This window comes from Leptosomus discolor, chromosome 6 (assembly GCF_034619465.1).
Source record: "Leptosomus discolor isolate bLepDis1 chromosome 6, bLepDis1.hap2, whole genome shotgun sequence".
In the NCBI taxonomy this organism is placed as follows: domain Eukaryota; kingdom Metazoa; phylum Chordata; class Aves; order Leptosomiformes; family Leptosomidae; genus Leptosomus; species Leptosomus discolor.
In genome coordinates this window covers 30,919,478-30,945,799 of record NC_141396.1, presented here as the reverse complement: position 1 = coordinate 30,945,799, position 26,322 = coordinate 30,919,478, and the positions used below count along the sequence as shown (strand labels likewise).

Here is a 26,322-nt window from a genome sequence, read left to right as displayed (position 1 = left end):
TTGTTAATTAAATAGCCAAAAGACAGAATGAGATTCAGTGAATGTGAATGTAGTAGTTAGAAGAATTAAGGAAAACTTGTTTGTTTTGTGGAGTAAACAGGGCTGTGTATTCAACAGTCTAAATTAGTAGCAATTTCTGTATTCATGATTTGAAGGATTAAAATGTAGCTGCTCAGCTTTCCTGGAGCTAGACTAATGATGGCTGAGAATACTGAAAGAAGAGGTGAAAACTGTGTTCTCTTGCTCCTGTCATCAAGTGGCTTTATCGTAATTGTTACTGGACTCCTTAGCAGTCCGAATGATTTTCACACACACACACACACACACCCCAGTATTATCACATAATTCAAAATAAAGTGCTGTGAATGTGGTGAGCGAAAATTCAAAATCAGGAGGCTAAAGCCTGATAAAATGAAAGATGTATAACACTTCAGGGGTTTTTTGGTTTCTCCTGCCCCTTTGTTTCTTTTTACGTTAAAGAAACTCTGGCTTGAGTTAAATAAAACTCCAAACTGAAGACCAAAGTGAAGCTGAGGTTTTTGTTCATTCTGATTATAAAAGAATGGATAATCATGTACTTTCTGCAAATTGTATCAGTGTTATTCCTCCAAGTAGGATGGAAAAAAAAATTCCAAGCAAGTCATAGGATGATGATCTGTGGCACGACTTCTACATTTCTTTGTAAATTACAAAGCATGATATCTGTAGCTGAAAGCATTCCTTACGGGTTCTTAACTATGCAGCTCTTGAAAGTGGGTTTGTACTTGAGTTTTTAAGATTGCCTAGAATTTGCAACATCCCATCTATCCCTACCCCCCCCCCCCCATTCCCCATGGATTTGTTTGATAAGTTGTGTTTTCTTGGTCTTTCTTTTATTATTGATTAGAAATCTGCAGTTTGTCAAGCAAGCTTTTTCTGAATTGTCTTGAATAAACTGTTCTTGGCTTTAATGGTGCTGCTGATTAAAGGGTTCACCAGTGGCCTAAATTACTTTTGCTCTAATTTAACAAATGTAATTTTGTGCTCCTGTTCTTTCTTTTAAAAGGCTAAGCTAATTATTTGTCTCTCTCCTTCCCTCCCTTCTCTCCTGCCCCTCCCTCCCCCTCACTTCTTTTGTTGGTAGCCAATACCTCTACTGAAACAAAAGATGAATCACTCCATCACGATGTCACAGGAACAGATTGCTAGTTTTCTAGCCAATGCTTTCTTCTGTACTTTTCCACGTCGCAATGCGAAGATGAAGTCTGAGTATTCTAGTTATCCAGATATTAACTTCAACAGGTATGGCGCACTCGAAGTAAATGAAGCTGATAACCCTTCAGTGAAAATATTGTTGTTATTTCAGGGAGAAACTCATTGTTTCTTTCATGTTTCTGTCACTAATTTCAGTAGTTTGCTTTCTGTCTTTTCTGCTTACCTCTAAGGGGCAAGAAAACTATGCAACTATGTAAGAAAGGATCTTGTGCACAGAAAGATATGCTCAGTATTCCAAATTTTTGTATTTCTCATGCATACATATGCGCAGACACGCTCTTGTTCTGGCATAATTAGGCTGATACAATTCCCTACCTCCTCATAAGCCATTCATCTGCAAATGGTATATTTCAGTTGTGCTTCAAGTGTTCTATATGTATTTAAATTTAAACTCAGTGTTTCCCCAGCTATGTTTCTGTTGTCTCCTTTGTGTCGGCAGTGCTGAACTGCACATTGAGTCAGATCAATAGGACTTGATGCTTCCATACAATCTCTTAGCATTTTAAGGCAGTAGCAGAGCTGCATGTTAAAATAAACCTGTCCTTTTTGCCCCAAATTAGCCTAAAAAGTTTCAAGACCACAATAATCTGGTCACTGCTGTGATTTCTAAACAAACGCTTATTCGTTTTTCCTCAATGCTAGCTTATGGATTTGGTTAGGAATTTTTCTTCACACCTTTTATTTTTAAAATATGCTTATTTCAGTTTTAAATGGGGGAAGAGTATGGAGACATTTCCTGCTGCAAAATATTGTGGTTCATATGGATTTGTAAATCAGAAATGAGAGTTTGTAGTCTTCTGGGCATTTCCATACAAGTCTGTGTAGGTCAACATTAAGTTTATTAGTCTAGAGCTTGGATAGATTATTGATCTAGAGTTTTTTCTTATTCCTCACAGTTAACATATGTAGTGCATATGCCCTGAAAACTGAGATGAAATATAAAAATACTGTAATCCAGCACACTTGGGTATGTGTGTCGTAAGAGCTATGTTAGACTAGAACTTCCTGGAATAAGTTGTTAGGCATGCCAATGTACTAATAATGGGTTTTGTGCCTGCTGTCTTTAGGGACTAGCACAGGTTTATACTGTGTATTTCAGAGGAGCGACCATGGTCACTGTCTTGGTGTTTATTCCAACAGTGCAGTGGGTTACGGAAGAGAAGTCCAGGTAGACATTAATGTGCCATACAATTCAGCATGTTTTTCCACCATTAGTTTGTAAGAATAGATAAATGAAGAGTGCTATCCATGCATTAAAAAAGATTTATGTTGAGAGCAGTGAAAGAGGACAGTAAAGTTCTGGAAGGAGTTCTGTTCACACCAGCTACTTCTAGCTGAATTTTATGGTTTTGTAAAGGACTTTAATGTACCAGTTTTTGTCGTAACTTTCATGTTGTAAATCAAGCAGTTAAATTCTTACCAACTACAGAATAAAATGCTGTTAAATTACTGGAGTAAATTAATATTCTCTTCTTTGAACATTGCACAGCAATGTAAAGTCACGGTAGCACACTTTAATACTAGTGGTTAACTTGAGGCATAATATTTTGAACTACTTTTACATAGAAAAGCCTTGTCAAATTATTTCCTGCCATAGACTTAAAGAATGATCAGTGTAAAGTATTAACCATTCTGATTTCTACCCTGTTCGAGTCAGTCCTTTGTTTTCTGACTTGGCTTCCTGGTGCTATCACTCATAGTTAAGTTCCAGAAATGTTATTTAAGAAGGGTAATACAGCAGATAACATTCAGGCCTTTGTCTTGCATTATGGATGAGGTAATACTCAGCTTTTACTCACATAGGCCATTTTTATTCAAGAATATTGTTGCCAAACTGGAGAAAAGAAGGGAAGCTAATGTGTTCTGGTTCTTGAGGATTAAAAGTGGCTCTTCCTCAGTGTTTGCCCATTTATGCGATTTTTATGTAATTATAGTTTCCTTTTTCAGTCCTGTTGTTTTAGTCCTTTTTTTACTTAAGCATTTGTTGGAACAAAATGTCTCCCCCCTGCAGTGTATTTTGCATTTGATAGTGAGCAGATTAGTGAAGTAGAATACAAGGTGTGACACAGTGGATAAAATAAGAGAGAGTGTGTCAGTGAGAGGGGGGCTGGCAGGATAAAAGCAAAAGGAAGTGGGAGAGAAAGTGGTGGAGAGTACTACAAGAATTTACAGTTTTCTATCGTGCTGCTGTATGTAACCTGATTTAGTTGAAATGTAAAATGAGGGGGGAGAAGGAGGATGATTAATATCCTATTTCTTTTTCCTCCTGTCAACCTTGTATCTTCTCGCCCTTAAAAGTTAGTTCTTTAGCAGCAAGGACAGAAAATAAAATGTCAGTTTTCAGCTGTTTTTTCAGACTTGTTAGGACAATGAGGTTTGGTCTGTTGCAGTGTGTATTTTCAGCTCTTGCAAACAAGCCTTTTGCAAAGCTGGATGTATTCAAAAGGCAATAGGCAGTGACTGAAGTCAAAATGTTTGTGACCTTCTTTTCCTCTTTATAACAACATTTTGATGTAAAGGCTTTGGAGGCTACTGCTCTGCTCTGTCTGATTGGGGATGGGTATAACAGATTGTTCCACACGGCAGCCCTTTCTCCCCACAGTATTATGGTCTGCAGCTTTTTCCAGACTTAGTTCCTTCCTCAGCATAATTCATCTGCTGTATGACTGTGAATGAATGACTTTGTTCTTTGGGTACAACGAAATAATCTGCCATGGTTTCATAATGAAGCAAAATTACTGAGCGGATGCTAGAATTTGAGGGATTTTTTTTCTTTAGCAGGTGTGGTGTTCCTCAGTTCCCCTGTGCATGCACTTTCTATGTTCCTGCAGCAGGCTTCCACCCCTCCCCTCAATTCTTTGAGACTGAAAAAATCAAACTTGTGCCTTAAGTTAGAAACACAACTGTGTAAGCTGTTTCTTTCTTGTGTTTTCAGTTTTACACAGCAGTCATTTATCAGCTCACTTTATGCAGACTTAAAACTTTAGTACCTTTTCATACACTATATAATAGTTATGGTATCTCCATTTAAATGCTGTCATTTTCCCTCTTCCCTCTCAGTCTTCTCCCTGCGCTAGGTTTTTATGTGGTATTAACTAGCATATTGTGACTTCTACTTCTGCACCCCCCAAAGTACAAATCTGTTTGACAAAACAACAGACAGTCAGTGCAAGATACTGAGAATTTACTTTTTCTTTCTTTTTTCCTTTTCTCCCTCTGTTAAGCATTTAATGGTACACCAGTTACTTGGCGCTGTTACTACAGTGATGATGGAAAGTTGTTTGGATGCTGGTGTGTGTGCTGATAACTCCAGCTGGCTGGGAGGAAGGCCATTGTATGTGTCAGTGTTAACATAAGTCATCTATGCTTTACCTCTCCTCTCTTGCCTGTTGGTCTTGCTGGATGAGAGGAGAAAAAAAACGTGAGCATGCCTCTTTTGACACTGAAGCACTTAGTATGTTGTGACACTGACAGTCTATTTTGATTGTTCATCGTACTACAGACTGAAAGTCACCTGTGCATAATGAAATACTCAGTAATTTAATTGAATTCTTCCCTTTTCTACTTGGCAAGTATTGGTCTATTATGATACTTAAGTCATTAATAACAATTCATTTCAAATGTAGTTAATAAAATGGAATTTGTAGTTTAACTTTGAGAGCTTTAATATTTATGAGTTCTAGCAGATGGAATGGCATCTGCTCAGTGGCCAAACATTAGATGATACTAGATAGCATAGAACACTGCTTCCATTCAAAATACCGAGCTAAATTTAAAGACTTCAATTTTTCTTTTTAAAAACACTTCTATAATATATGATGGAAATAGATTGGACAGCTTTATGCAAAAATATCCCGTCACAAAAGAAAGAAATAGTTACATTTGCTGTTTTATTCCTCTTACTGATAAATTTTCTATGGAAGCTGCATGCTAGTTGAATGTAGAGTATGAATTGCATTGACTCTTCTGAGATCATTGCTACAATTATGATGCTGGTTGCACAGTTTAATGTAGTTTCTTGTGTTAATTCTCATAATTAATCTTGTTTGTGATTTAACATAACTTTCATTAAAAATATATCATCTTGAAATATATTAAAGATAAGATTGAACTATGCTTTCTTGCATTTACTTTTTATGAGACGCTGAAACAGATACCGTCCACTGTCTCACAAGACTCTGCACTGTCAAGATTTTTCTTCCCCTGTTGACCAAATTATCAGACCTGTATCTTAACTGCTACAGATCTGTTCTTAGGTGTTGTGTCAAGTTACAATAACTTGCATGTTTTCCTTTTTCAGAAAACTGCTGTAGATAAACTGGAGATACTATGCATCCGTAATAGCTCCTATCAAAACAATTGAGGTTGAATTCATAATTGGAGGTAGTATGTCTAATGACATAAACCTAGTGAATCTTTTGGCACATATATTGGTGGATGCTCTGGTCTGAAACCGCCAGTATTCCACTAGGACTAAATTTCTTAATCTTTATCAAACCTTTAAAGTAACTTCAAGTGGTTGGAAATGAGGGGAAAAACCCCACTAGTTAAGATATATATATCTTCTATGGAATGTATAATATATGAAAGGAAATTGGCAAACTGTATAGTACGTTTATACAGGAGAATTGAAATCTGATTTACCAGTAATGCAATTCTCTCTTTATAAACAGCATCGGTTTTGCCACACTAATGAGTATTCTGTGGGGAATAAATTAGCTAGTGACTTTGAGAGAACTTGCTTTGGACTGGGAGATACATTTCTCCTCTGAAGAGTGATTCTAGGGTTTCTGAGTTTACAGGCACTGATCCTACAAAACTGATTCTGTTATGCCTGCCTTAGGTATGTGTTCTAACTAGCCTTGGATGGAATACTTTAAGTGGAGTATAATTTTCTGAAAAATTTAAAATCAATGTTTGTGTGTGGTAGATGATGAAATACTCTTTAAATAGACAACTTTAAAGGGATGCTATTCTTAACAAGTCTGGTGTAATTACTTTGCTGCGGTGATTAAAACAGTGCTCAACGTGAATATTTTTTTGTTAGCTTATTGAACATAGTAATTTAGTCCAGAACTTAGTTGTGCCATGTTGTGGGATGTCTTTGGGTTTGATCCTCCAGGTAATACATTTTACCCTGCTATTCTTTGGTGTTCAGTACTTGGAGTTAGCATTTTATAATGTCATCAATCTGATGTATTTTAGGACTCCTAAATCAACAAAACTTTTTCCTGAAACGGGTTTACAATGCTCCAGGTTACTTGCCACAATGAACAAAAGTACAAAATGAAAAGCAGAGAGAGTAGAGATGTGGGTGTATGTGAATGTGAGACAGAAAGATAGTTTGTGTCTAGATTGCCAACAAAACTACGTCAGTCAATTTTTTTTTTATACAAAAATTAAAAGTCACTATTTAATCCAGAGATTAAACCCTAATTAACCATAAGAGTGTTGAATAGTAGGATGTTCTTAAATAACTTTGAGATTACAACAGCTCGTACCTGTGACACAGGACAGTAAATAAGAAATTTCCTGTGAGGCTGAATTACTGAATGTAATGGGGTTTGTCTACTTGATGTGAGGGAACTCAAAAACTGTAAATCCTGTATAAACAGAGAAATGGGAGACAGTTTTAATACAGAAAGACGGAATTCATGTTGTTAGTGGGAGAGGCATACACTTGGCACCAGAAAAGCAGAACTGAGGTTGCTGTACCTGACTTGTGTAAGGTTGTGCTGTGTTTTTCTATCAGGAAGTGCAAGATCTGGACACTGGCATTTCCTTTTGTGCCATCAGAGAGCTGGTTAATTTGTCTGCCTTTCTTCTCTCTGTGAGGAATTTCTCATCTGGATTATTCTGCTTCTGATTTATATGAAGTCCAGATTTCATGAATTGAAGTCCAGATGTTCTGAATAGCTTTACTCTTAGTTCTCACTTAAAGTATTTTCAATGGCTGCAGGACTTTCTATAAGCGTTTATATTTTATATTGCATATAAGAATTTTCCATTTGAAATTTGCTATGGTTTCCTCATCTTACATTATATAATTGATATTTAAGTATTTAAAGCTGCCTATGGGAATAGTCTCCAAATTTGATTGCATGTGCCTATGAGTAAATGTTTTTGAGGATACACCCCAATATACACATATTTATTTACTTATAAATTACATACATGTACTACTGTGTTAATATATTACATTCTAAAACATGCACCAAAAAAAAGAGATGAGGTAAAGGTGAAATAAACACTATTTTAAAAAATTTTATGAATGGTACAAAAATATTTTCTTCCTGCATCCTAGTGGATTGTCTTGCATACCCGGTGGGGTGCTTTGGAGACCAGAGTGGATCTGGGGTATTGCTATTCACAAGATACAGGTATCTAAGCAGGAATGAAACCTTGTGTAATTTCACTTGATAAGGGGAATGTAAACAAAGCAATGAAACACTTGTTTCAACTCCATTCTTCATGAAAAGTCCTAGACCAGTAACTGACTGTAACTATGTTCCATCTTTTTCATTGAAATGAAGCTTTAGATAAATATTTCTGTATGGGAGGGAACCCTACCCAATACATAATCAACTGAAACAGCTTTCTCGGAAAATACTTCAAGGTAAAGGATACAGGTAATTAATGTAATTGCAGTTATTCCTATATGGTAGGCTGAATTGCTTTCATATATTTAGAGAGTGAAAGAGAATGTTCTTTATTCTGTGCAATCATGTGACAAGCACACATAATTATATACACATTCCAACACTTACATGATGGGTTCTCCCTCTCTGTGCACATTCATGCATATGGATTTCCTAGACATTAGATACACTATTATCTATAGGTAGTCCTTAATATGCATGTGACTAAGGTCACCTTGAACACTTTGAATAGAGTTGTCAGATAATATTGTGATAGAACTCTTACTGAAACAAAGTGTTTTGATCAACTGTGCTTAGCATTGTAAATCAAAGCTTAAAAAAAAAATCTTCATTACAAATATGATACTGTTTTTCAAAAAAATAAAAGGGAGTTTTATTTTTCTGTTCATAGAAACACCACCCGCCCCCAAGGATTCCCGACAAATTGCAGGACAATGATGGGAGAGATGCTTCTTGTGTGCTGCTCAGTGCAACCAGTGTAATCCTAAATGATGAGTTTATTGTGCCATTCAACTCCGTATTAGTTTTTCCTTTAGGGTTCAGTGTATTGGTACGAGATTTTAGTCGTTGCCATTGAGATTGCTAGCAATTGAGAATGCTCGGCCTTTTAATGCAAATAGCCTTCAGATCACATGGAGAGTAATCCAAGTTTGACAGTAACATACGTAAGCATAGTATTTCCACCCCTACATGTATACGTCAGATAAGCTTGGGCTTGAATTGCAGCAGGATACAAAAAACAAGATGCTTGGTGTATTCTTTTTTTCCAAGTGTTTTGTCATCCTGTGCATTAGACTAAAGCTCTATTTAGTGGTTAGCTCTGTTCTTGAGGTTGAAGAGATCTATCTAGTATTTTCATTTCTGCATTAGCTTTCCATCCTTTCCCCTGCTCAGTTCCTTTACTGGGTGAAATTCGTCTGTCCATACTACTTCCTTGTAAATCCTTCTTCCACTTTTATTTGTAAGAGAAAAATGAGGTTTTAGTAAGATGTCTTGCACTTGCTTATGTGCTATGTTGTCTCTACTGAGATCACACTAAAATACAAGAAAACACAAGTGTGTCTTCAACTATAGCAGTAAAGAAAAAGGCACTTTTTATTAGTGCCTGTGGTAGTTAAGAAAAAGCAAATGTAGTTAATTGTGGGGACCATAAGTATCAGATTGTGTATCCATGCTTTTGCAAACAGCACACGTGAAATGTCGTGGGTTTATGAATGGGGAGTATTCTTTGAAGTATGATCCATACTACAAATTTTTGTGGATTGTTACAGCGTGGGCAGCTTTCGGAGTTTTATGATAGATTCTGAGTTCAATGTAAAGACATAATTATACTCTTTGAAAAGAAACATTTAAAGGAAGCCCAGCCTGGGGATGGGAAGGTACATACTGGGGATGGAAATACCAATATGAAATTACGTAACTGGGAGGTTAAACTGCATGATTGTAATGATTCCTTCAGCTTGTAAAAAATTAGTGGTGCCAGTTCTTCAAGTAACATCAAGGGATCAGTTTAGCTCTGTGAAAATTAAATTTTACAAGTAAACTACTGTATTTTTATTATACTTTAATTGGAAACAATGTATTTCAGAACTGTTTACTTAAGCTGTTTCAACTTTTCCTCAGTAAACTATATGCGTGCCAAGGTCACTTTTGTGTAGCTCGTAATGCTGTTAAATCATGTTGATGTTGCGTCATTGGAAATGCACCCTTTGAAGTAGCTTGCAGATTTGTTGCTTAGCACTCGAAGGACTTCAGAGCAGGTTCTTTAGAGCTTTTGGCTCCAGCTTTCTCTAAGGTGGAAATGTTGGTTGAAAATAAGACAATTTTGAGTTTGCAGTCAATGAGATTACACTTTAAAAATGCTTTTTTCCACCCTAAAATTTTAGGAAAACAGTAGTGCAAATGTGCATGTTTTTGTAATTATTGAAATAGTATAAACTATTGCCTTGTAACTATTCTATGTTTACTCACAGTTGTAAAGTAATCTAAAAGAAAATTTTTTTTACACTTTCCCAGTTTTTAACTATTTTTAACCTTTTATTTCTCAGATAGGTTTTCTCTTCAGAACAATTGAATTAAGTGTCTGAATATTTGCTAGGAAAAATTTTTAATTTAGCCACAATGACTTTAAGAATCTGCTTTGTGTTTACAACGCTGTTCACACATCTGCTTGCTTATGTTTTTAAATCTCTGACCTTGATTCCTTGAATACTTAAGTGTACCTCTGTAAAGGTCTTGTCTTTGATTAACATTGCTGCTACCCTAGCTTGAAAGCCGGAGAGCCAGAGATAAATTTGCAGCTGTGTTTGGTGATCAGCCCTGCAAGCTTTCTTAGCTCCTCTGTCTGCTAAATTGAAGTTAGCTGATGGCAGTGGGAACATCTTGTGCAAAGCAAAACCGCTTACATATGCAGTTGCCAGTAATATTTCAATTACTTCGACTGAAAGTGGGCTTGCAGTGCTCTGCATTTGATTTACAGTGCACTTCATTTGGATGAGTTCTTTAATTGGAATTAATGGGTTTTGGCCTCAGGTTCTTCTCTCAGGAGATTGATTATGTGGTTTCCACTTAGGCTTTTGGGTATGGGGTTGTGGGTGTGGGGTTTTTTTTTGTAGAATCTGTGTCTCAGAGCTTGAGGAAGAATTTTATTTTTTTATCTTACTGGTGCCCTCATCTAGCTTGGTTCCTCAAAATAAGAGGAGATATTTGGTTCAGAAATAAAACTTCTCATGATGTTCCCTAATTGATCATTTCAGAAGTAAGGTTCAAGGTTAAAATGTTCATAACTTTGCCATGTTACATCCTCAGATTAATGGGGCAGGACTGGGCCATTTTTGATTGTGGTAAATACCACTTGCTTTTACTGTTGCGTTCACGAAGATGACTGGTTACTTTGTGCTATGCTTAAGCAAGCTTGGCTGCCTGTGTGTGGTGGGGGGTGTGTGTCCTGGTTTTTCTCTTGTGTTTTTCTTCTGTCTTTGGTATAGCTTGGTGGAAGTCTTCTGAATCGCTGATGTCATTATGATACGATTTCTGTGGAAATTTAAAAGAATGTATGAAGCAATTAATTTCAACTTAATGAATATCAATACCTTTAAATAGTTAGATACTATGAGGGTTTAAGGCTAATTTGTAGCCCATTAAAATCTGTGGGGATTTTTCCACTGGTCTGATGGGCCTTAAAACAAATTCCTAATCATGGTTGCAGATAGCCTTCTTCAGTTTGCCGCTAGCTCACTAATAAAGGTGAATGCTAGACACAGAAAATATGAAGTAAATCCAAGCGTATTAATCGTAAGACATGGTGTCTTCAACCTGCCATAAATGGCTATGCTTTTATGAGCGTGTTCTGTTTTGGACAAACATTTGTGGTGGATTCAGTCTTAAAATGTGTGCAGGACTGGTGTTGCCCACTGTTATTTTAAATTAAAAAAAAAAAGTGTTTAACAGTGGATTTTCAAAAAGAAGGTACAATTTCTGTTATGTCATAGCAAAGAAAAGCAAATACTATGAGGAGAAAGGTGATGAGAGCTCTTGGGCTAACTGCTGTAGATGATCTGATGCGTGCTGTAACTGGATGCATATAGCTGCTGGGTCAAAACACAGATAACTTTGAATGCCACAGTATCTTTCTATCCCCACTGTATGGAATATCCCTTTACAACAAGGGATGCCTATGCCAGAATCCAGAGCTTTTCAAATTCTTTTGTGATGCCCTGTGGTTTTTACCCAGCTATATAAGGCTAGAACAGAAATACAGATATCTGTTCTCATTATAGTAATTATAGATGGTGTTTTGGGAATATTTATCTGCTGTAAATCAGATTTTTCAGAAGCAAATCAGCCTTACTTTAGCTTTGATCCCAGAGGATACAGAAAAGTTAGTTATCACAGCTTGCAACAAGAGAAAAGACAGGCTAATGTTGAATGATTCAGACTTTTTTTTAAAAAAAAAAAAATTGTTGAAATTCCCTGCTCGACAGAGTGATTGCCTTTTGTGAGTAGTTACAATGCATAAAACCAAGTTCATCTGCCTTGCCATTGCCTTTTAGCTTGATCTGACTTATTTCAGGCATAGATTTTTCCAGTTCTGGACTTCTCCTGCCTTGTCTGCTGGTTATGTCGAATCATGTATCACCTTTGTGACATGAAGAACTCTCTCCTGAGAGTTTGCAACATAAGCAAGATTTCAATTTGATGTAAAGAGGCAAAAAAACTAGTAAAAGCATGACTGGTCTAGTAGATTAACCAGTCAACCAATTTAAAGGATTCATACCAAATGAGTCTTCCAGATAAAAGTTTAGAGATCATGTATTTAGGCAAGACCTGCACACAGAGACACATCATCTCTTTCTTTTACGAACCCCTTGAGTTATGCAAGCGCAACCCCTTGATAGAACTTGCATATTGGCCCCTTTTAAAATAGAGTGTATAAGTCTGGAGTTTGCCTTCTTAAACTCCTTATTCGTTGTTAAAAGAATAAAGTTTTCACAAAACCTTTTTAACCTTTTTTTTAAATTAGCTTCTGTGACTTTATAGATTTTGGATGAAATTGGTGTCTTCAGGATGTATGCTTCATAAGAATTTTTAAATACTGAAAAAATCTGGTTCACTTCACTACTGAAAGCTAAATTCACCTGACAGCATTCTGGTTTTAAAGGCTGGTTGTCATTCCAGTATATAGAAAGAAATAATGTTGTGTCGTTCCTTTACTTAGACTGTTTATTGGGGGGAATCTTATGTCCTCAGGGCTTTCACTGTATCAGACATATTTTAGTGAATGTCCTACTCAAAGGATATTATTTCTGAAGTCACTGCTATTCTTCCTTCCAGAAAAATTCCATTATGTGTTGTCAATAACAATGCCTTATCACTTTGTTGGAAGTGAAATTAAGTAATACATGTTCCAGTTGCTGGAAGGCAAGATGATGCAGTAAAAGTATTTCATCTAACCTTAAAAGAATACATTCACTTAGTGGCTAAAAATAGGATGTTTCTTTTTAATGGTTAGGTTTTTACAGATGAAAGTTAGAATGCCAGTAGTAGCTCAGTGGATGAAGCTGTTTCTGTTGGGGGTAAGTTCTTTTCTTTATGAATGCTGCTGGTGCAGTGCAACTCTTGAAAGCAATATGGTTGCATTAATTCATCTCTGCAACTCACTGAGCTGAAAGTAGGGCAAGACATTTGGATCTTGGAGTACTCAACATACGTGTTTTCATCACTTGGTCACTTCTTTTAATCCAAGCCAGTCTGTTGCAAATAAAACTGGTAACTTTCCTGGGTGTTCGTATTGAAATGACATTTTTTTGACGTTACAGAATTAGTATGAGTGAGATAGGCAATTGTTTAGCATCTTCGTCAAACTTAGCAAGGGAACAAGCTTGCTGCTACTCGAGACCCATGTTACAAAGGGTCTGTCTAGAGAGCTCTTTCCACGGTAAAGTATTGGTGATCTGGGCAGTGGGATTGAGTGCACCCTCAGCAAGTTTGCCTATGGCACCAAGCTGTGTGGTGTGGTTGACACACTGGAGGGAAGGGAGGCCATCCAGGGGGACCTGGACAGGCTGGAGAAGTGGGTCCAGGCACCCCTCACGAAGTTTAACAAGGCCAAGTGCAAGGTCCTGCACTTGGATCAGGGAGATCCCAAGCACAGACACAGGCTGGGCCATAAGTGGATCGAGAGCAGCCCTGGGGAGAAGGACTTGGGGGTGCTGGTGGATGAAAGACTGAACGTGAGCCGGCAATGTGCGCTTGCAGCCCAGAAAGCCAATCGCATCCTGGGCTGCATCAAGAGCAACGTGGCCAGCAGGTCGACGGAGGGGATTCTGTCTGTCTGCTCTGCTCTGGTGAGACCCCACCTGCAGTGCTGTGTTCAGCTCTGGCGCCCCCAGCACAAGAAAGACACGGACCTGTTTGAGCGGGGCAGAGGAAGGCCATGAAGATGCTCAGGGGGCTGGAGCACCTCCCCTGTGAGGACAGGCTGAGAGAGTTGGAGTTCTTCAGCGTGAAGAAGGCTCCAGGGAGACCTTATAGCAGCCTTCCAGTACCTTTAGGGGGCCTACAGGAAAGGTGGGGAGGGACTTTTGGTCAGGGAGGGTAGTGATAGGATGAGGGATAAGGGTTTCAGACTGAAAGAGGGGAGAGTTAGATTAGCTATTAGGAAGAAATTCTTTATTGTGAGGGTGGTGAGGCACTGAAAGAGGTTGCCCAGAGAAGCTGAGGCTGCTCCCTCTGTGACAGTGTTCAAGGTCAGGCTGGATGGGGCTTTGAGTGACCTGGTCTAGTGGGAGGTGTCCCTGCCCATGGCAGGGGGGTTGGAACTGGATGGCCTTTAAGGACCCTTCCAACCCAAACCATTCTATGATGATTCTATGATTGAAATGCAAGGCTAATCAAAATATGTCAAAAAAAATCAAATCACGATTCCTAAGTAGCCCAATTACTATGCCTACATCCCTGAAATCTAATTATTTGCTTTTATTTCTTGTTTTTCAGATTGTTTGAAGGACGGTCACCAAAGAAACCTGAGAAACTTAAGACACTTTTCTGCTATTTTAGGAGAGTCACAGAAAAAAGTAATCCTCTATTCTTTTTTTTAAGCTCGAAGCAAATACATGAAAAATTTAATCCCATGAAATTTAGAAATGGCTATGCAGCATTATGATGGAAACATGTAACAAAAGCCAGCTTGCTAAGTACACTGATACTCATATTAATGTCACTTCTCATATAGATGATGGATGCCATTAAATTTTTTGCACAGAGCTTATTCTGTTTTCTTTTTTTTAGAGATACATATATGTATAGGGGTATGTGTAAAATATATAGAGATACATTTTCTGTCCCCATTATATATATATATATATACACACACACATATATATATAACATTTGTAGTACATGGAACTACTTGCTGCACTGTATCAGAGTGAGAATGTAGAGGGAACTTAGCACTGTATGTAGTCATTAAAATCCCAGGCTTAAAGATTCAGAGTCAAGCTTCACATTTCCTGCAGTATGCACATTCAGTCTTCTGACTGTGTTTGTAGTTCTGAGAGATTTTCCCCTACTTGTGTTGACATTTCAGGTTTTTCCCTTCTATTTTTCCAAAGCAAAGCTTTTGTGAAGTTTACCCAGTTCAAATGAAACAAGTGATAGCAAGACATGACATATCCCTGACTCTTTTAGAAGTTAGTGTGATATTTTCCTTAGTGTGCTTGGTCAGATCTTCTGTTCTTACCATGAATTTGAACATCTGCATAAGCCTTCAAAAACAGTTTTATTTTTGTGAGAACTGTACCAGAGCTTATATATTGTATTTTGGGGGAGAAAGAGATTTTACTGCAGTAGCATACATCACATCTGCAGCAATATCCTTATTACAGTATTTTTTAAAGGTTTTTTCCTTTGCATATCGGTATTTCACTATTAGCTTCATATTCTCAAAAATCTGAAAAATGGTTTGTTTTAAAAGAAAGACAGCTTTAAGCTATTAAATATAAAAATCCCTTTACTTGCTTCATTCCATTTTCAGTTCATGATTTTAATTCACCACAAATTAAATACAGCTACATTCTGTTTCAGCTATCAAGTTTTCAGCAATGAGAATAGAACTATATCTCTTGAGATAGAAAGTAAATTGTGATCTATGTGTGGGACTGAAGAGATATAGTGTACCGGTTTTGTTTTATATTTGAGTAATAATGTTTTCATGCAAACCAAATCTTAAATTTATGCAGCTGTCATTGACCCCCTGTGCATTTGAAATCTGTATGGAATGTGCTTTATGAAACTGCTGTATTAAATTTCTTAACATTATAACTTTAATATTTAATGAGATTCTTGAATGCTTTGTTCTTGAATTAGAAATTCCTATCATACCTTTAAAAGACACAATTTCTTGTTCTCTTTTACTAATTCCTTGTTCTCTAAGTCCAAGGAATTAGTAAGACTGAAGTAACTTAGCTCTGTAAATTACCATAGTAATTTAATTCCTTGTAGAAGAGCACAGTGGAGACTGTATCAGCTGAAGAGTTTGTGCTCAAAAGGCGAATGCTTAATTTGTAAAATAATGCCACTGATACCAAGAGTTCCCTTGCGGAAAAGCACTTGATTACTGAAAGCTGTGCGCTTTTTCTTTTTTAAGAGCAAGCAACCCTTTTTTTTCCTAAACCCCTATAATTTTGAAGAAAAGCACTGGATTATTTAAGGCTTTTAGAAGGACATGTTTGTGCTTTGCATACTGAGTGTTTTTCACAAGCCAGCGCAGCAGACTTACTGGAGTAAAGAAATGAGTCTCGAACAAAGTTTATATTAGGATGAAATCACCTGATAAAAGGTTGATATTTTCTTTCTGTTGCAAAACTGAGGTTTTTTGAGTAAAATTAAGGAGAGAAGATAATGTATCTTTCCTGCCATGGCTCATCTTTTTCTCGTGGGGGCAGGAGTCTTTTCTCAGTTGAAATACAGTGAATTTCACTAGCATCCTGGCAGGGCTGAAATCTGCTTGATTTGGAATCCATTAATGCTGCATCTTTACTAATGTAGTAAGACTTTCTTGGAAATAATTGCTGCTGCTTCATCCATCCGTAGGCTGACTACTCCATGCATTGCCTGTTGATGCTGGACAGTGGTCACCTCTAAAGGTTCACAATCTCTTTTTTTCTAAGTGGCAGCACATTTTACTTAAACTATCAAGTCTTTCTAGTAGTGATTACAGTTTAAGTGAAAATCACTTAAGAAATAGTTTTTCCTTGATCTGGAAAAAGAAAAGTACTCCAACTCCAAAGGGAGAAGTGAGTATTTTGGTCTTCATGTTCTATTTGAGCATGGGCTGCCAGGGGAAGATTCAAAGCTGCTTCTGAGGAAAGTTAAGCTCTTGTGTTCCTGCCAAGAATGATGTTTGTTGTAATTGTAAAAGCTTACCACTTAAAATAATCTAAGGACTAAAGCTCCAGTAGTTAATACATTTTCCTCTGGGGTTGGTTTGCCTGTAGAACCTACGGGATTGGTGACATTTACAAGGCAGTGCCTCCAGGAGTTTCCAGACTGGGAAAGGTAGGTCAAACATCCTGTTAATGTAAGATGTTTCTTAAATCAATGATAACCGAATCCCATTCATATGGAATTGATTCAGGCCTGGAAGTACTACAGAAAACAATGTTTGATATGGATTGTTATGGGGAGAGATACAGAGGGAAGTGGGCCACAAGTAGTTTGAGTGCCCTGAGTTTTTCAGTATGTTTGTTTGCCTGTGAAACCAACAAGTCTTAAGTGAATTTTTAAAACAGTAGCACATCTTTGGTATTGTCGCTTGAGTGGGGAAAAAGAGAGGTGACTTGATTTTGGAAATTACAGGAAATATAATGAAATATGGGTGATAACCAGCAGGAAAACAAGTGTTGCAGCTTTCTTGCTGGTTAGCAAGTTAATGTGGGACACACTTGTGTGAAAAACTTAGAACTTCAGTTTCAGATTTGGGGTTTTATGGCGAAAGAGGTGAAACTGAACAATTGACTATGTTAAACCTTTACAAATTGTTTCTGAAAGGCAAATGCATTTTCTTTAATCCCATCAGGGGCTGTTTTTAAACCATTTTATGTTTATGTGTAAGAAGTTTAGGTTTGAATGGCTGTTCTTTTAAAATGAGTGTCTGTAATCATCCTTTCTGTACAATATTTTTCCTCAATGATAGATCGCAGAAAAAACTGTCTAGATTGCATGTCACCTATGAAGGCACCATCGAAAGCAATGGACAAGGTATGCTACAGGTAAGCACATATAACAGTAAATGTGGCTTTGTCATGTTTTTGTCATTTTTATGGTCTGCTAGCTTAACAAAGTTATTTGTTTATCATCAATTGACTAAATGACAAGATGTTATGCAGTGTAAAAGAGACATCAACATTAATTCCACAGGCAGTCTTAGTACTGTCAATATTCCCCAGCTCATCTAGGTTTGCACTTCTACCTGGTAGAGAGAGCTGACAGAAAATCACAAGCCATGGACAGCTTCAGGTCTTTTGGTTCAAACCAGGATCAAAGATTGACAGGTAAAAGTTTCAGGCTGTGATCTTGATGAGTTGTCAAGGGTTTCAATTTATTTTTGAAAAATTATTCTTGTGCCCCGTACAGTGACCAGGTCAGTGGTTCAGGAGACTTTCTTGCTGCTGCCAGCACATCTGTTTTGGTCTGGGAGGCAGTCAGCAAAAGAAATTCATAAGGAGGATGTCCTGTCCATATTATAGCAAGGAACAGATTTGAGTTTTCAAAGTAGTTGTTTGGTTTTTGTTTTTCTTAAAAAAAAAAAAAAAAAAAAAAAAAGTCTACCTTCTAGAGTTTGTTAACAAAAAAAAAAAAAAGTACAACTTCTTTAGCCAGGAACAAGTGCTGCAAAGGAAGAGGAGGAGGGAGAATAGGAGGATTTTTTGGTGATACTTTTTGCTTAAAATATCTTATAACTTTCTGAAACTTGAGCACTCAGATATGTATTGAAATTATTAAGGACTCAGCAACTGCTCAATAATAACCATTTTTCTGCTGTCTGTCTATTCAACTATAACCTCAGAGGTGAGAGAAGATTGAATTATGCCTTTTCATGTACTGTTTCTGTTGCACTGTGTAAAAGTGAATATTGCCTAGGATGTGATATGTTTTCCTCCTGGCTATTTCAAGTCTTACCAAATAAAAAAATCTCTGCTGAGATGAAGAGCACTCACTCCAGAAGGGAGCAGGATGACCAACTCAAGACAATGCAGCAGTCCCCAGTTGACCTCAGCCTCAGTGAGCAGGGTTGCTGTCTGGGACAAGGAGAGGAGGGCTGGTGACAATAGTTTCTGCTGACAGACTGGTGGTCATCAGGCAAGGTGATGAGTCAGGTCACTGAGGTCAGTCCTAGATGTCCAGTTGTCAAGTGGGCATCAGCAGAGGACAGGGCTGGGCATGGGCCCACACACTCTGTGTCTCGTGCGAGGTCCAGGACAAGGGTGTGTGCTTGTACAGGGGCCGTCTGCCGGGGGCGAGGATGTGGGCCCAAGGTGAGGCTACTCGGCAGTTAAAGTGCATTTGGAGCCCTGACGCACTGAATGTTTGAGTAGCTTGATGTTACTTTTTTTGTATCATAGTCAAGTTCAGCAAATCTTAAACAACTGAAGTGTGTTGATATTTCCAGCAGAGGCTTCAGGAATGCTTGCTGTTGTGTTGGCCAGCTCTCATTGTGCTCTTGGCTTGACTCTGACTCCTGAATCAGTTTGTAATCTAGAAAGATGTTCATGTCACTCCAGCAGCTTTGGTTCCTCTCCTGTAAATATGCTCTCATCAGCTATCAAATAAAAATCAGTAAGAAGCTAATAGCATTTGAAAGATCAAGTGACTTTTTTAGATTATAACTTTATATGGGCAGTTAATTTACATAAATAGGTATCACTTTATTGACTAAACTAAATCCTTTTAAAACTGTTGTCTATATAAAAACATAATTTGCAAAATATGTATTATTGTGGCAAAAAAATAAGAGTCCAGAGCTTCTCTGTTTCAAGCAGAAACCTTAATGATCAAAATGACTTGCATACCGGTGTTCAAGTGCATTCCAAGGAGAATTCGTAAGAGATTCTTTTAGGTGCAGGGGCTAATCTAAAAATGCTTCAGTGTGCACAGCCAGGGCAGAATGCTTATTAAAAGACAACTTCATTCTTTGATGTCCATAAAATGCAAAAAGAATATTGTAATTTGCTGTTGTAATCTTTCACATTTACTGAAATGTTCTTTATTCTAAAATATATGCTTTTCAAACAAAATCCACTAAACTTGGATTCAGAGCATTTGAGATGCAAAACTTTATTTTGGCATGTCATGTCTCCCTTATTTTTTCTGAGAGGAAAAAAGAGGAAGGCGTGCTGTTGATCAAGTTCTGTCCTGCTGCTTGTATTTTTAAGTGCTAGCAGCAGTTTTCAACAGAATTATTGAAATTTGTACAGGATTTTATTTACCTCAGTAAACAAAAGGAATATATGCTGTTTGCTTATTTTATAATCCTCCTTGAATATATTTTTGCTAGGTTGATTTTGCAAACCGTTTTGTTGGAGGTGGTGTGACTGGGGCAGGACTAGTACAAGAAGAAATCCGTTTTTTAATCAACCCAGAATTGATTGTATCAAGGCTCATCACGGAAGTCCTGGATCACAATGAATGTCTTATCATCACAGGTTAGTCTCTGCAGAAGATGTTTCACATCTTATTCTGGTTTTATATGTAGAAAATATATTTCAAGTTGAAGTTTAGTGTATTTAAATGCTGTAGGGGGAAAAAAAAAAAAAAGACGAAAGTCAATACTCATTTGACAAAGAGCTTTCTTCTTCACCATTTAAGACCATAGGGCCACTGTTCCAATATGTGTTTTGTGAAGGAAACGAAACAAAAACAAAAGTTACAGCAAGCAGACAGAACTTTTTCTTATCCTATATAAATGTGTTTAAGGACTCTGTCTTTAGGCCTAGCTAAAGAATACTGTTGAGCAGTATATGCAAAAGCCACAATTACCAGCCGTTAGCTGTTCCCAGCTATTAGCAGGTAATGCTTCTGTTACCTTAAATAAAGCAGGGGGATTTTTTTGTTCAGACTGGAATTTGTAAAATTTGATGTGATCAGTGAGATTGAAAACTTGTGAGAAGAGGAACTTCCTTCTGGTTACCAAAAAGGGGAGGAAGTGTAATAAGAGAAAATCAACACCCATTAAAAAGGGTAGAACGTCAGGAAATGTCTCTTCAAGATTTTGATCTCGTAAGTTACAGACAAGTGTTTGTGTTCCTCGTAAGTTAGTTATGAGTTCGTAGTTATAACATCAAAAACTAACTGCTTCTGCAGTATATGTTGTTGAGGGGCTGGGTATGGAGATGTGCTGTCTGCCCAGTGCTTTGCTGACAGTGTTTTTGTTTCTGCCTCTGTCATAGAACTTGGAATGTTTTATTATCCATTGGATCAAAACAGTTAGCATCAAAACACCAAATGTCACTTTTAAAAACTGGAGAGACCCAGGTCATGCTGTGTGTGTCAGTTCTGTACACAGGAACACAGTGAGCATTTTTCATGACTGAAAAATAAAATTATGTTAGAATATATTTTTTATTTACTCCGAAGAACAGCTATAAAGAAAAGATACTGCATTGGAGGTATCCTCTGGGCAGATATTGTAATAGAGTATGTATATTTTATATTTTTGTCTGCTACAGTAAAAGCGTTGGTTTTAGTTACCGGAGGTGCCTCAACAGTCAGGAATTTGTACAGGTCTTGGAACACATTTTTTGTAAAAGTCTCTCCAAAGCACTTCTTTCTCTCATGTGTACGCACAGTAGAAATTTGAGTTTAGATCTTGCAAATCTTACTCTGTCCTGAGCTATTGATTGTACTGGGCAGAGCATCTTGTTTTCAGTCTTACACTTGTTAATCTTCTTAAGGCAGTGTTTTGGTTTTGTGGGGGTTTTTTTCCACCCTGCCAAAATTAGTGCGTTTTCTGTGAAAACTCTTTCGTATATTGGCTTTTGTGATTACCTTTTTTAAAAATGAGTCAGAAATTCTTGGCCACCACTGATTTCTGTTGTGTATATAACAAGATTAACGTATTGAGGTACTGTCCTCCGGGTGAGGCCCTTTTGGGTAGGGTGAAAACAGAGCACAGCTATCGGTCTGTGTAATAACTGATGGTGGGAAAACACTAAATGAATGTTTTGAAAGATCTTCTTCCTTTTCCTGAAAAAAAAATAGTGATTTGGCATGAACAAATAAAGGTGAGGATGTTTTTTCACTGAGGCAATATTCTTTTCCGTTTTCTTGTACTTTATAGTGTTTCACAATTAGTATTTGTGATATGGTCATCTTCTCTAATGGAAATGGCTGTTCCATCATTTTAATTTCATCCCTGGAGCTCTTCCACCTTGGTTCTTAGCCAAGTCTCCACTGCGTGTCACAATCCTCTTGATAAATTACATTCTTTGTGATGCACCTTGACTCAGCGGCCTAATGGGTATGACTGTATAGCTTAAATTTGCAGAAGAGTCTGAGTAAATGGAGAGAAATTAAATTTGTTGTGATTGCACAGTATCTGGTTAAGATCACTGCTGTAATGAATATGAAACCGGCTGTGTAAACAGTCAAGTTCTTCAACACAGACATCTACCTACAGAAATGTCAGCAGCAATGCCAAAGATTCCCACAGCTGCATTTCCGGTAGAGCTGTGAATAAGCATCAGTATTTTTCATTCAGTTTTTTTGTGTTCCATGTTTGCTTTATATCTACAGACTGAACAACAGCCAGTCCTGACCGCATCTCAGCAATGCAGTTTCAGAGACTTCTAAGCCCATTATGCGTGCAGTAAATAAGATCAGATAATTGGTTCAGCTGAAAATTTGCTCAGAGGGGAAAAATTGTTTTTTCAGCTGGATTTAACAGGCTGACCATGCCATTGTCTGGACAGCCAGAAAACTAATGGTGGCATAAGATAAGGATCACAAGAACTGATTGAAAGGGAGAGAAGGACCTTATCCTCACTTTTGGCAGTAAATGTGCACTTACATTGGTGGCTACAAAACTATACTCGTGTGCTTTTCACATATACTCCATTTTATTCAGTGATAGTGGTACTGCCTCTTCAGAGGTATAACCTCTAGCTCACCAGAAATACTAGAAGGACAGTATGGTGGGATTTTTCCCAATCCCTGGGAACTTTATAATGCTATACAGATCGTATGCAAATGAAAAGCTAGACTACGGAGTCTGAGGAAAGTATATTCATTTTTAGTAATAATTGCAACTCTTTCTAGATGGATGAAGTCCCATAAGCGATAACATTTGGCAATTTCACTGTTTGTCTGATGCTGTAACTCTTAAAAGTTTCACAGAGAATGTATTTTTGAATTGAACTTGTATATACTTTCTTTTGACTGTAGGCTTTCTTAGGTTTTCTAGCTTGTTTTTAAAGTTCTGATGGAACTGTGCTATTAGGCTGTATTTGTGGCTTGGCTTTTTTTACCCCCCTTTTTTTTTTATGGGAAGAAAAAAGATACACCAGAAACATTAGCATATCCAGTTTATCCTATACTGCTGCTGTTCTCCCAGCAATAGCAGTTTGTATCCCAGTAGTTCCCAGGCAAAAGTGCTGCCAGTTAAATAACCATTTTTGTCTGAGCTTCACTTATGAAAACCTATTGATTTTAATTAACTTTGACTTTTTTAATTTCTTTGAGTTTCTCTGTTATTGATTTTTTTTTTTTATATGTATGTGTGTGTGTGTGAATTTGTTTGTTTCCTGGTGCTTTCATCATCAGACACTGCACTTCCATAAAAATTAATGAAAACAATGACCCTTGAAAAAGTCAGATTAATACTTTGATGATCATTTAATCTGTCCTGTTACAATATCTTTATAACCTAGTCTTGTCTTTTCAAATGCTTCCTTTTCAGAACTGAAAGTTTTGCTAGGTTGTCACGTAAAGAGAGCTCTCAGAAAAGTCACATGCTTCCCTTGTCTGTCTTCCCTTACTGCATGCTCAGGCACTTTTTTCCAAGCATATCAGTACAACTGAATTTTACCTCTGTCAGGAAAAGTCTTACTGAAGGTTGATAGCCTACAATTCAGTTAGAAGGCTGACTTCTGAATATTTAAGGTGCTCACAGTTGTCCTTTGTACGAGGGCATGGATGTGTGTGACTATATAGGCATATTCTACCATCACAATTTGGGGGGCTTTGATTTTGTAACAGGAAGTGAATTCTTGGTGAGAAATCTCTTACCGTCCCACTCAGTTTGCATAGCAACTTTTCAAAATAGCCTTGAGTGGAATTTGTGTGCTCTCAGTATAGTTAATCATCTAGACAAATGGAAGTAAATAGTGAGTGGATATTAGGGCAGATGAGTTAAAGAAGTGCTGAGTCTTTTCAGTTAAAATGAATTTGGGTAAATGGGGAAAATGTCTTGAAGTACATGCATTGTTTTAACAGATTGTTTCCTATGCTTGAGACTACTGAAAGCAAGCATTCACATTCTTTTGTCAGATGAGGTTAAATTGGATAGTTTTATGTTTCTGATTGTTCAACTTTTATTTTTACTTAGAGATTGAAAAACTTTAGAATTAAATTTAAACATTTGTGTTCTCAGAGTATCACCAATCTGTGCAGTAGTTAGTGATTTCTCTTGTCTCAGTGATTAGATGTCTTGTGCTGTCAGCTTACACATCTTTCTAAAACCTATTTTTCTGTTACCTTTATGAGCATAGCTGGTGTTACTGTTTGTAATTAAGGGATTGCTTAACAGTTCTCTTTTTACTCTTGCTGTTTGTGGCTTGTGCCAAACTGTACCTGTAATGAGCTGAAATTTTGCAAACAAAGTGTTCTTTTCAGTCCTCTACTTTTGAAATTCAGCTGTTGCAAGCTCAAACAGGAGGAAAAGTTGTGATTTTGCTGTGGTGTTACTTTAGAAGTAGCTCTTTGAAGCATTTGTGGATCCCCATGTTTTGAAGCAAGGTCCTGAAGCTCGGTAAAGTGAGGTGAAACACAGCCTTTTTAGAAAGGTTATGGTCCTTACTCTCAGCTAAGATGCTCTCCTTGGTCTTGGGATAAGACTTTGAAAAGGACTTGGCATAGCAGAGCATGGTAGCTGAAATTACTGGTGAACTTAATTAGCTACTTTCTTATAGCCCTCGATGCTTGCCAAAATACCCTGCTGGACGCTTTCACAGAGCAGCCAAGTATGTTCCAGACCATGGCTTTGTGGTCTCAAGCTTTTACAGAAATAGCCCTTTGGTACTGACCGCTGAGAGCAGTGGCCTTTCGGTCCATTCAGTGCCATTAATTGCTGTGATATCTGAGAATTCGTGTCAGGAACCATAGTGCAGAAATCATGCTGAACAAATGTAAAACAAAATTATAACAATGGAAAGAGGTGTATTGGGCAATGAGACCAGGAATCTTAACAGTCCTAGCTACCCTTAAGATTGCTGTCAAGAGGCTGTAGGGCAACCAACTGGGTAATGCCAACATGTTGGAAATCTGCTTGGTTTCTGACCATCAGGGTTTTCTTTGGCTTTATGGATTTTAATTTTGTTAGAGAAATAAAATGTATAAACATACAGCTTGCCACATACACTTTTGAATCTCTTTATATTTTTCTTCTTATGTTTCCTCAACTTTCAGCCCAGATGTTTGCTAAATTGTGATGAAGTAAGGTTGCTGTGTTTTCAATAGTGGAGCGACTGTTTTATAATCATGTTTACAAGTAGTAACCTCAAAAAAGAAAAGTGAAATGCTGGTGGAATGAAGGCTCACAGTCTTCATTAACCAAATATTAGCCAGTAAAACTTTAAAGATGACAGGCAGTTTACTAAGAACCTATGGAACTTGAGTGGCAAAGTTGAAAACTACCTTCTTGTTATATACTGGACAGCATACATAGATCTGCACTTGTAGTGTTCTATGGTGAATGCTACACATCATCTATGGAAAAGAAGCTTCTACTGGTTACAAGAAGATTTTGTATTCTTGGTGCAGATATGAAAGTCTGTTTTCCATTGCTTCTGAGAGCAGCGTGTTCATTCGGAGAAGCAGTGATTCCGATGAAAGATTTGCCAAGTGAAAAAATACATACCTATTTTGTATGCAATATGGAAAATCATTTGTTTCAGGTACTGAGCAGTTCAGTGAGTATACAGGCTATGCAGAAACTTACCGGTGGGCCAGAAGCCATGAAGATAAGACTCCAAGGTAAAGTTGCACGTAATCAATGTTACAAATTTGAAAACTTGCTGCTTTAAGTATTTCCTAGCATTTGCCTTAATAGAGAGTCTGACTGTTTGATCCTGCTCTCTTCAGTAGAGCCAACAAACTAAGAAAGTTATCTCCTATTAATAATGAGATATTAATGTTAATAAGTAGTACCTGCCAATATGTCAGTTCTTAAAACATCATCTTTTACAGTTATATGTATTTAATCCAAATTTTTCTTAAAATACTGACTGAACTGTGGATTGTAACATCACAAGAAATTTGACAGTAGTATCTCAGGTGCCATAGTGCAGCTGATGTGTGGTAAAATAAGATTTGACATCATGAATCTGAGTAGAAAGCTCTGAGCTCTTGAATTTATTTCTCCAACAATGTTGTCATAGTGTAAACACAAAATTATTCATTTGGTATAGAAACATACACAAAGTATTCTCATTTAAATGTTGGAGGAAGACAGAGAGCCAAAGTGCTTTTCTTTGACCTTGTGGTGTTCTTACATACTTAACAAATAGCGCTGTCTAATTAGATTTGTTTCACATTTATGCCCAAAGTCTAGCCAGAGTATTTCTAAACTTAGACCTGTCTCATTTCTGATGCTGCTTTCATTCCCAGCCTGCAAGGAAAAAATGTGCTCCATTGT

The 26,322-nt window shown here is 37.3% G+C and overlaps 1 protein-coding gene across 3 annotated transcripts in view; it reads left to right on the top strand.

Annotated features, from left to right (window-relative positions):
• PARG (poly(ADP-ribose) glycohydrolase) overlaps nt 1-26,322 on the top strand; it is a 69,774-nt gene that overhangs the window by 29,214 nt on the left and 14,238 nt on the right. For all 3 annotated transcript variants that reach the window (XM_086467425.1, XM_086467424.1, XM_086467426.1), the window contains 6 exons: nt 1,124-1,281; nt 14,409-14,488; nt 16,910-16,970; nt 17,608-17,683; nt 19,969-20,116; nt 25,583-25,661. In XM_086467425.1, coding sequence (XP_086323551.1) covers nt 1,124-1,281; nt 14,409-14,488; nt 16,910-16,970; nt 17,608-17,683; nt 19,969-20,116; nt 25,583-25,661 — 602 coding nt within the window. The remainder of the gene's footprint in view (nt 1-1,123; nt 1,282-14,408; nt 14,489-16,909; nt 16,971-17,607; nt 17,684-19,968; nt 20,117-25,582; nt 25,662-26,322) is intronic.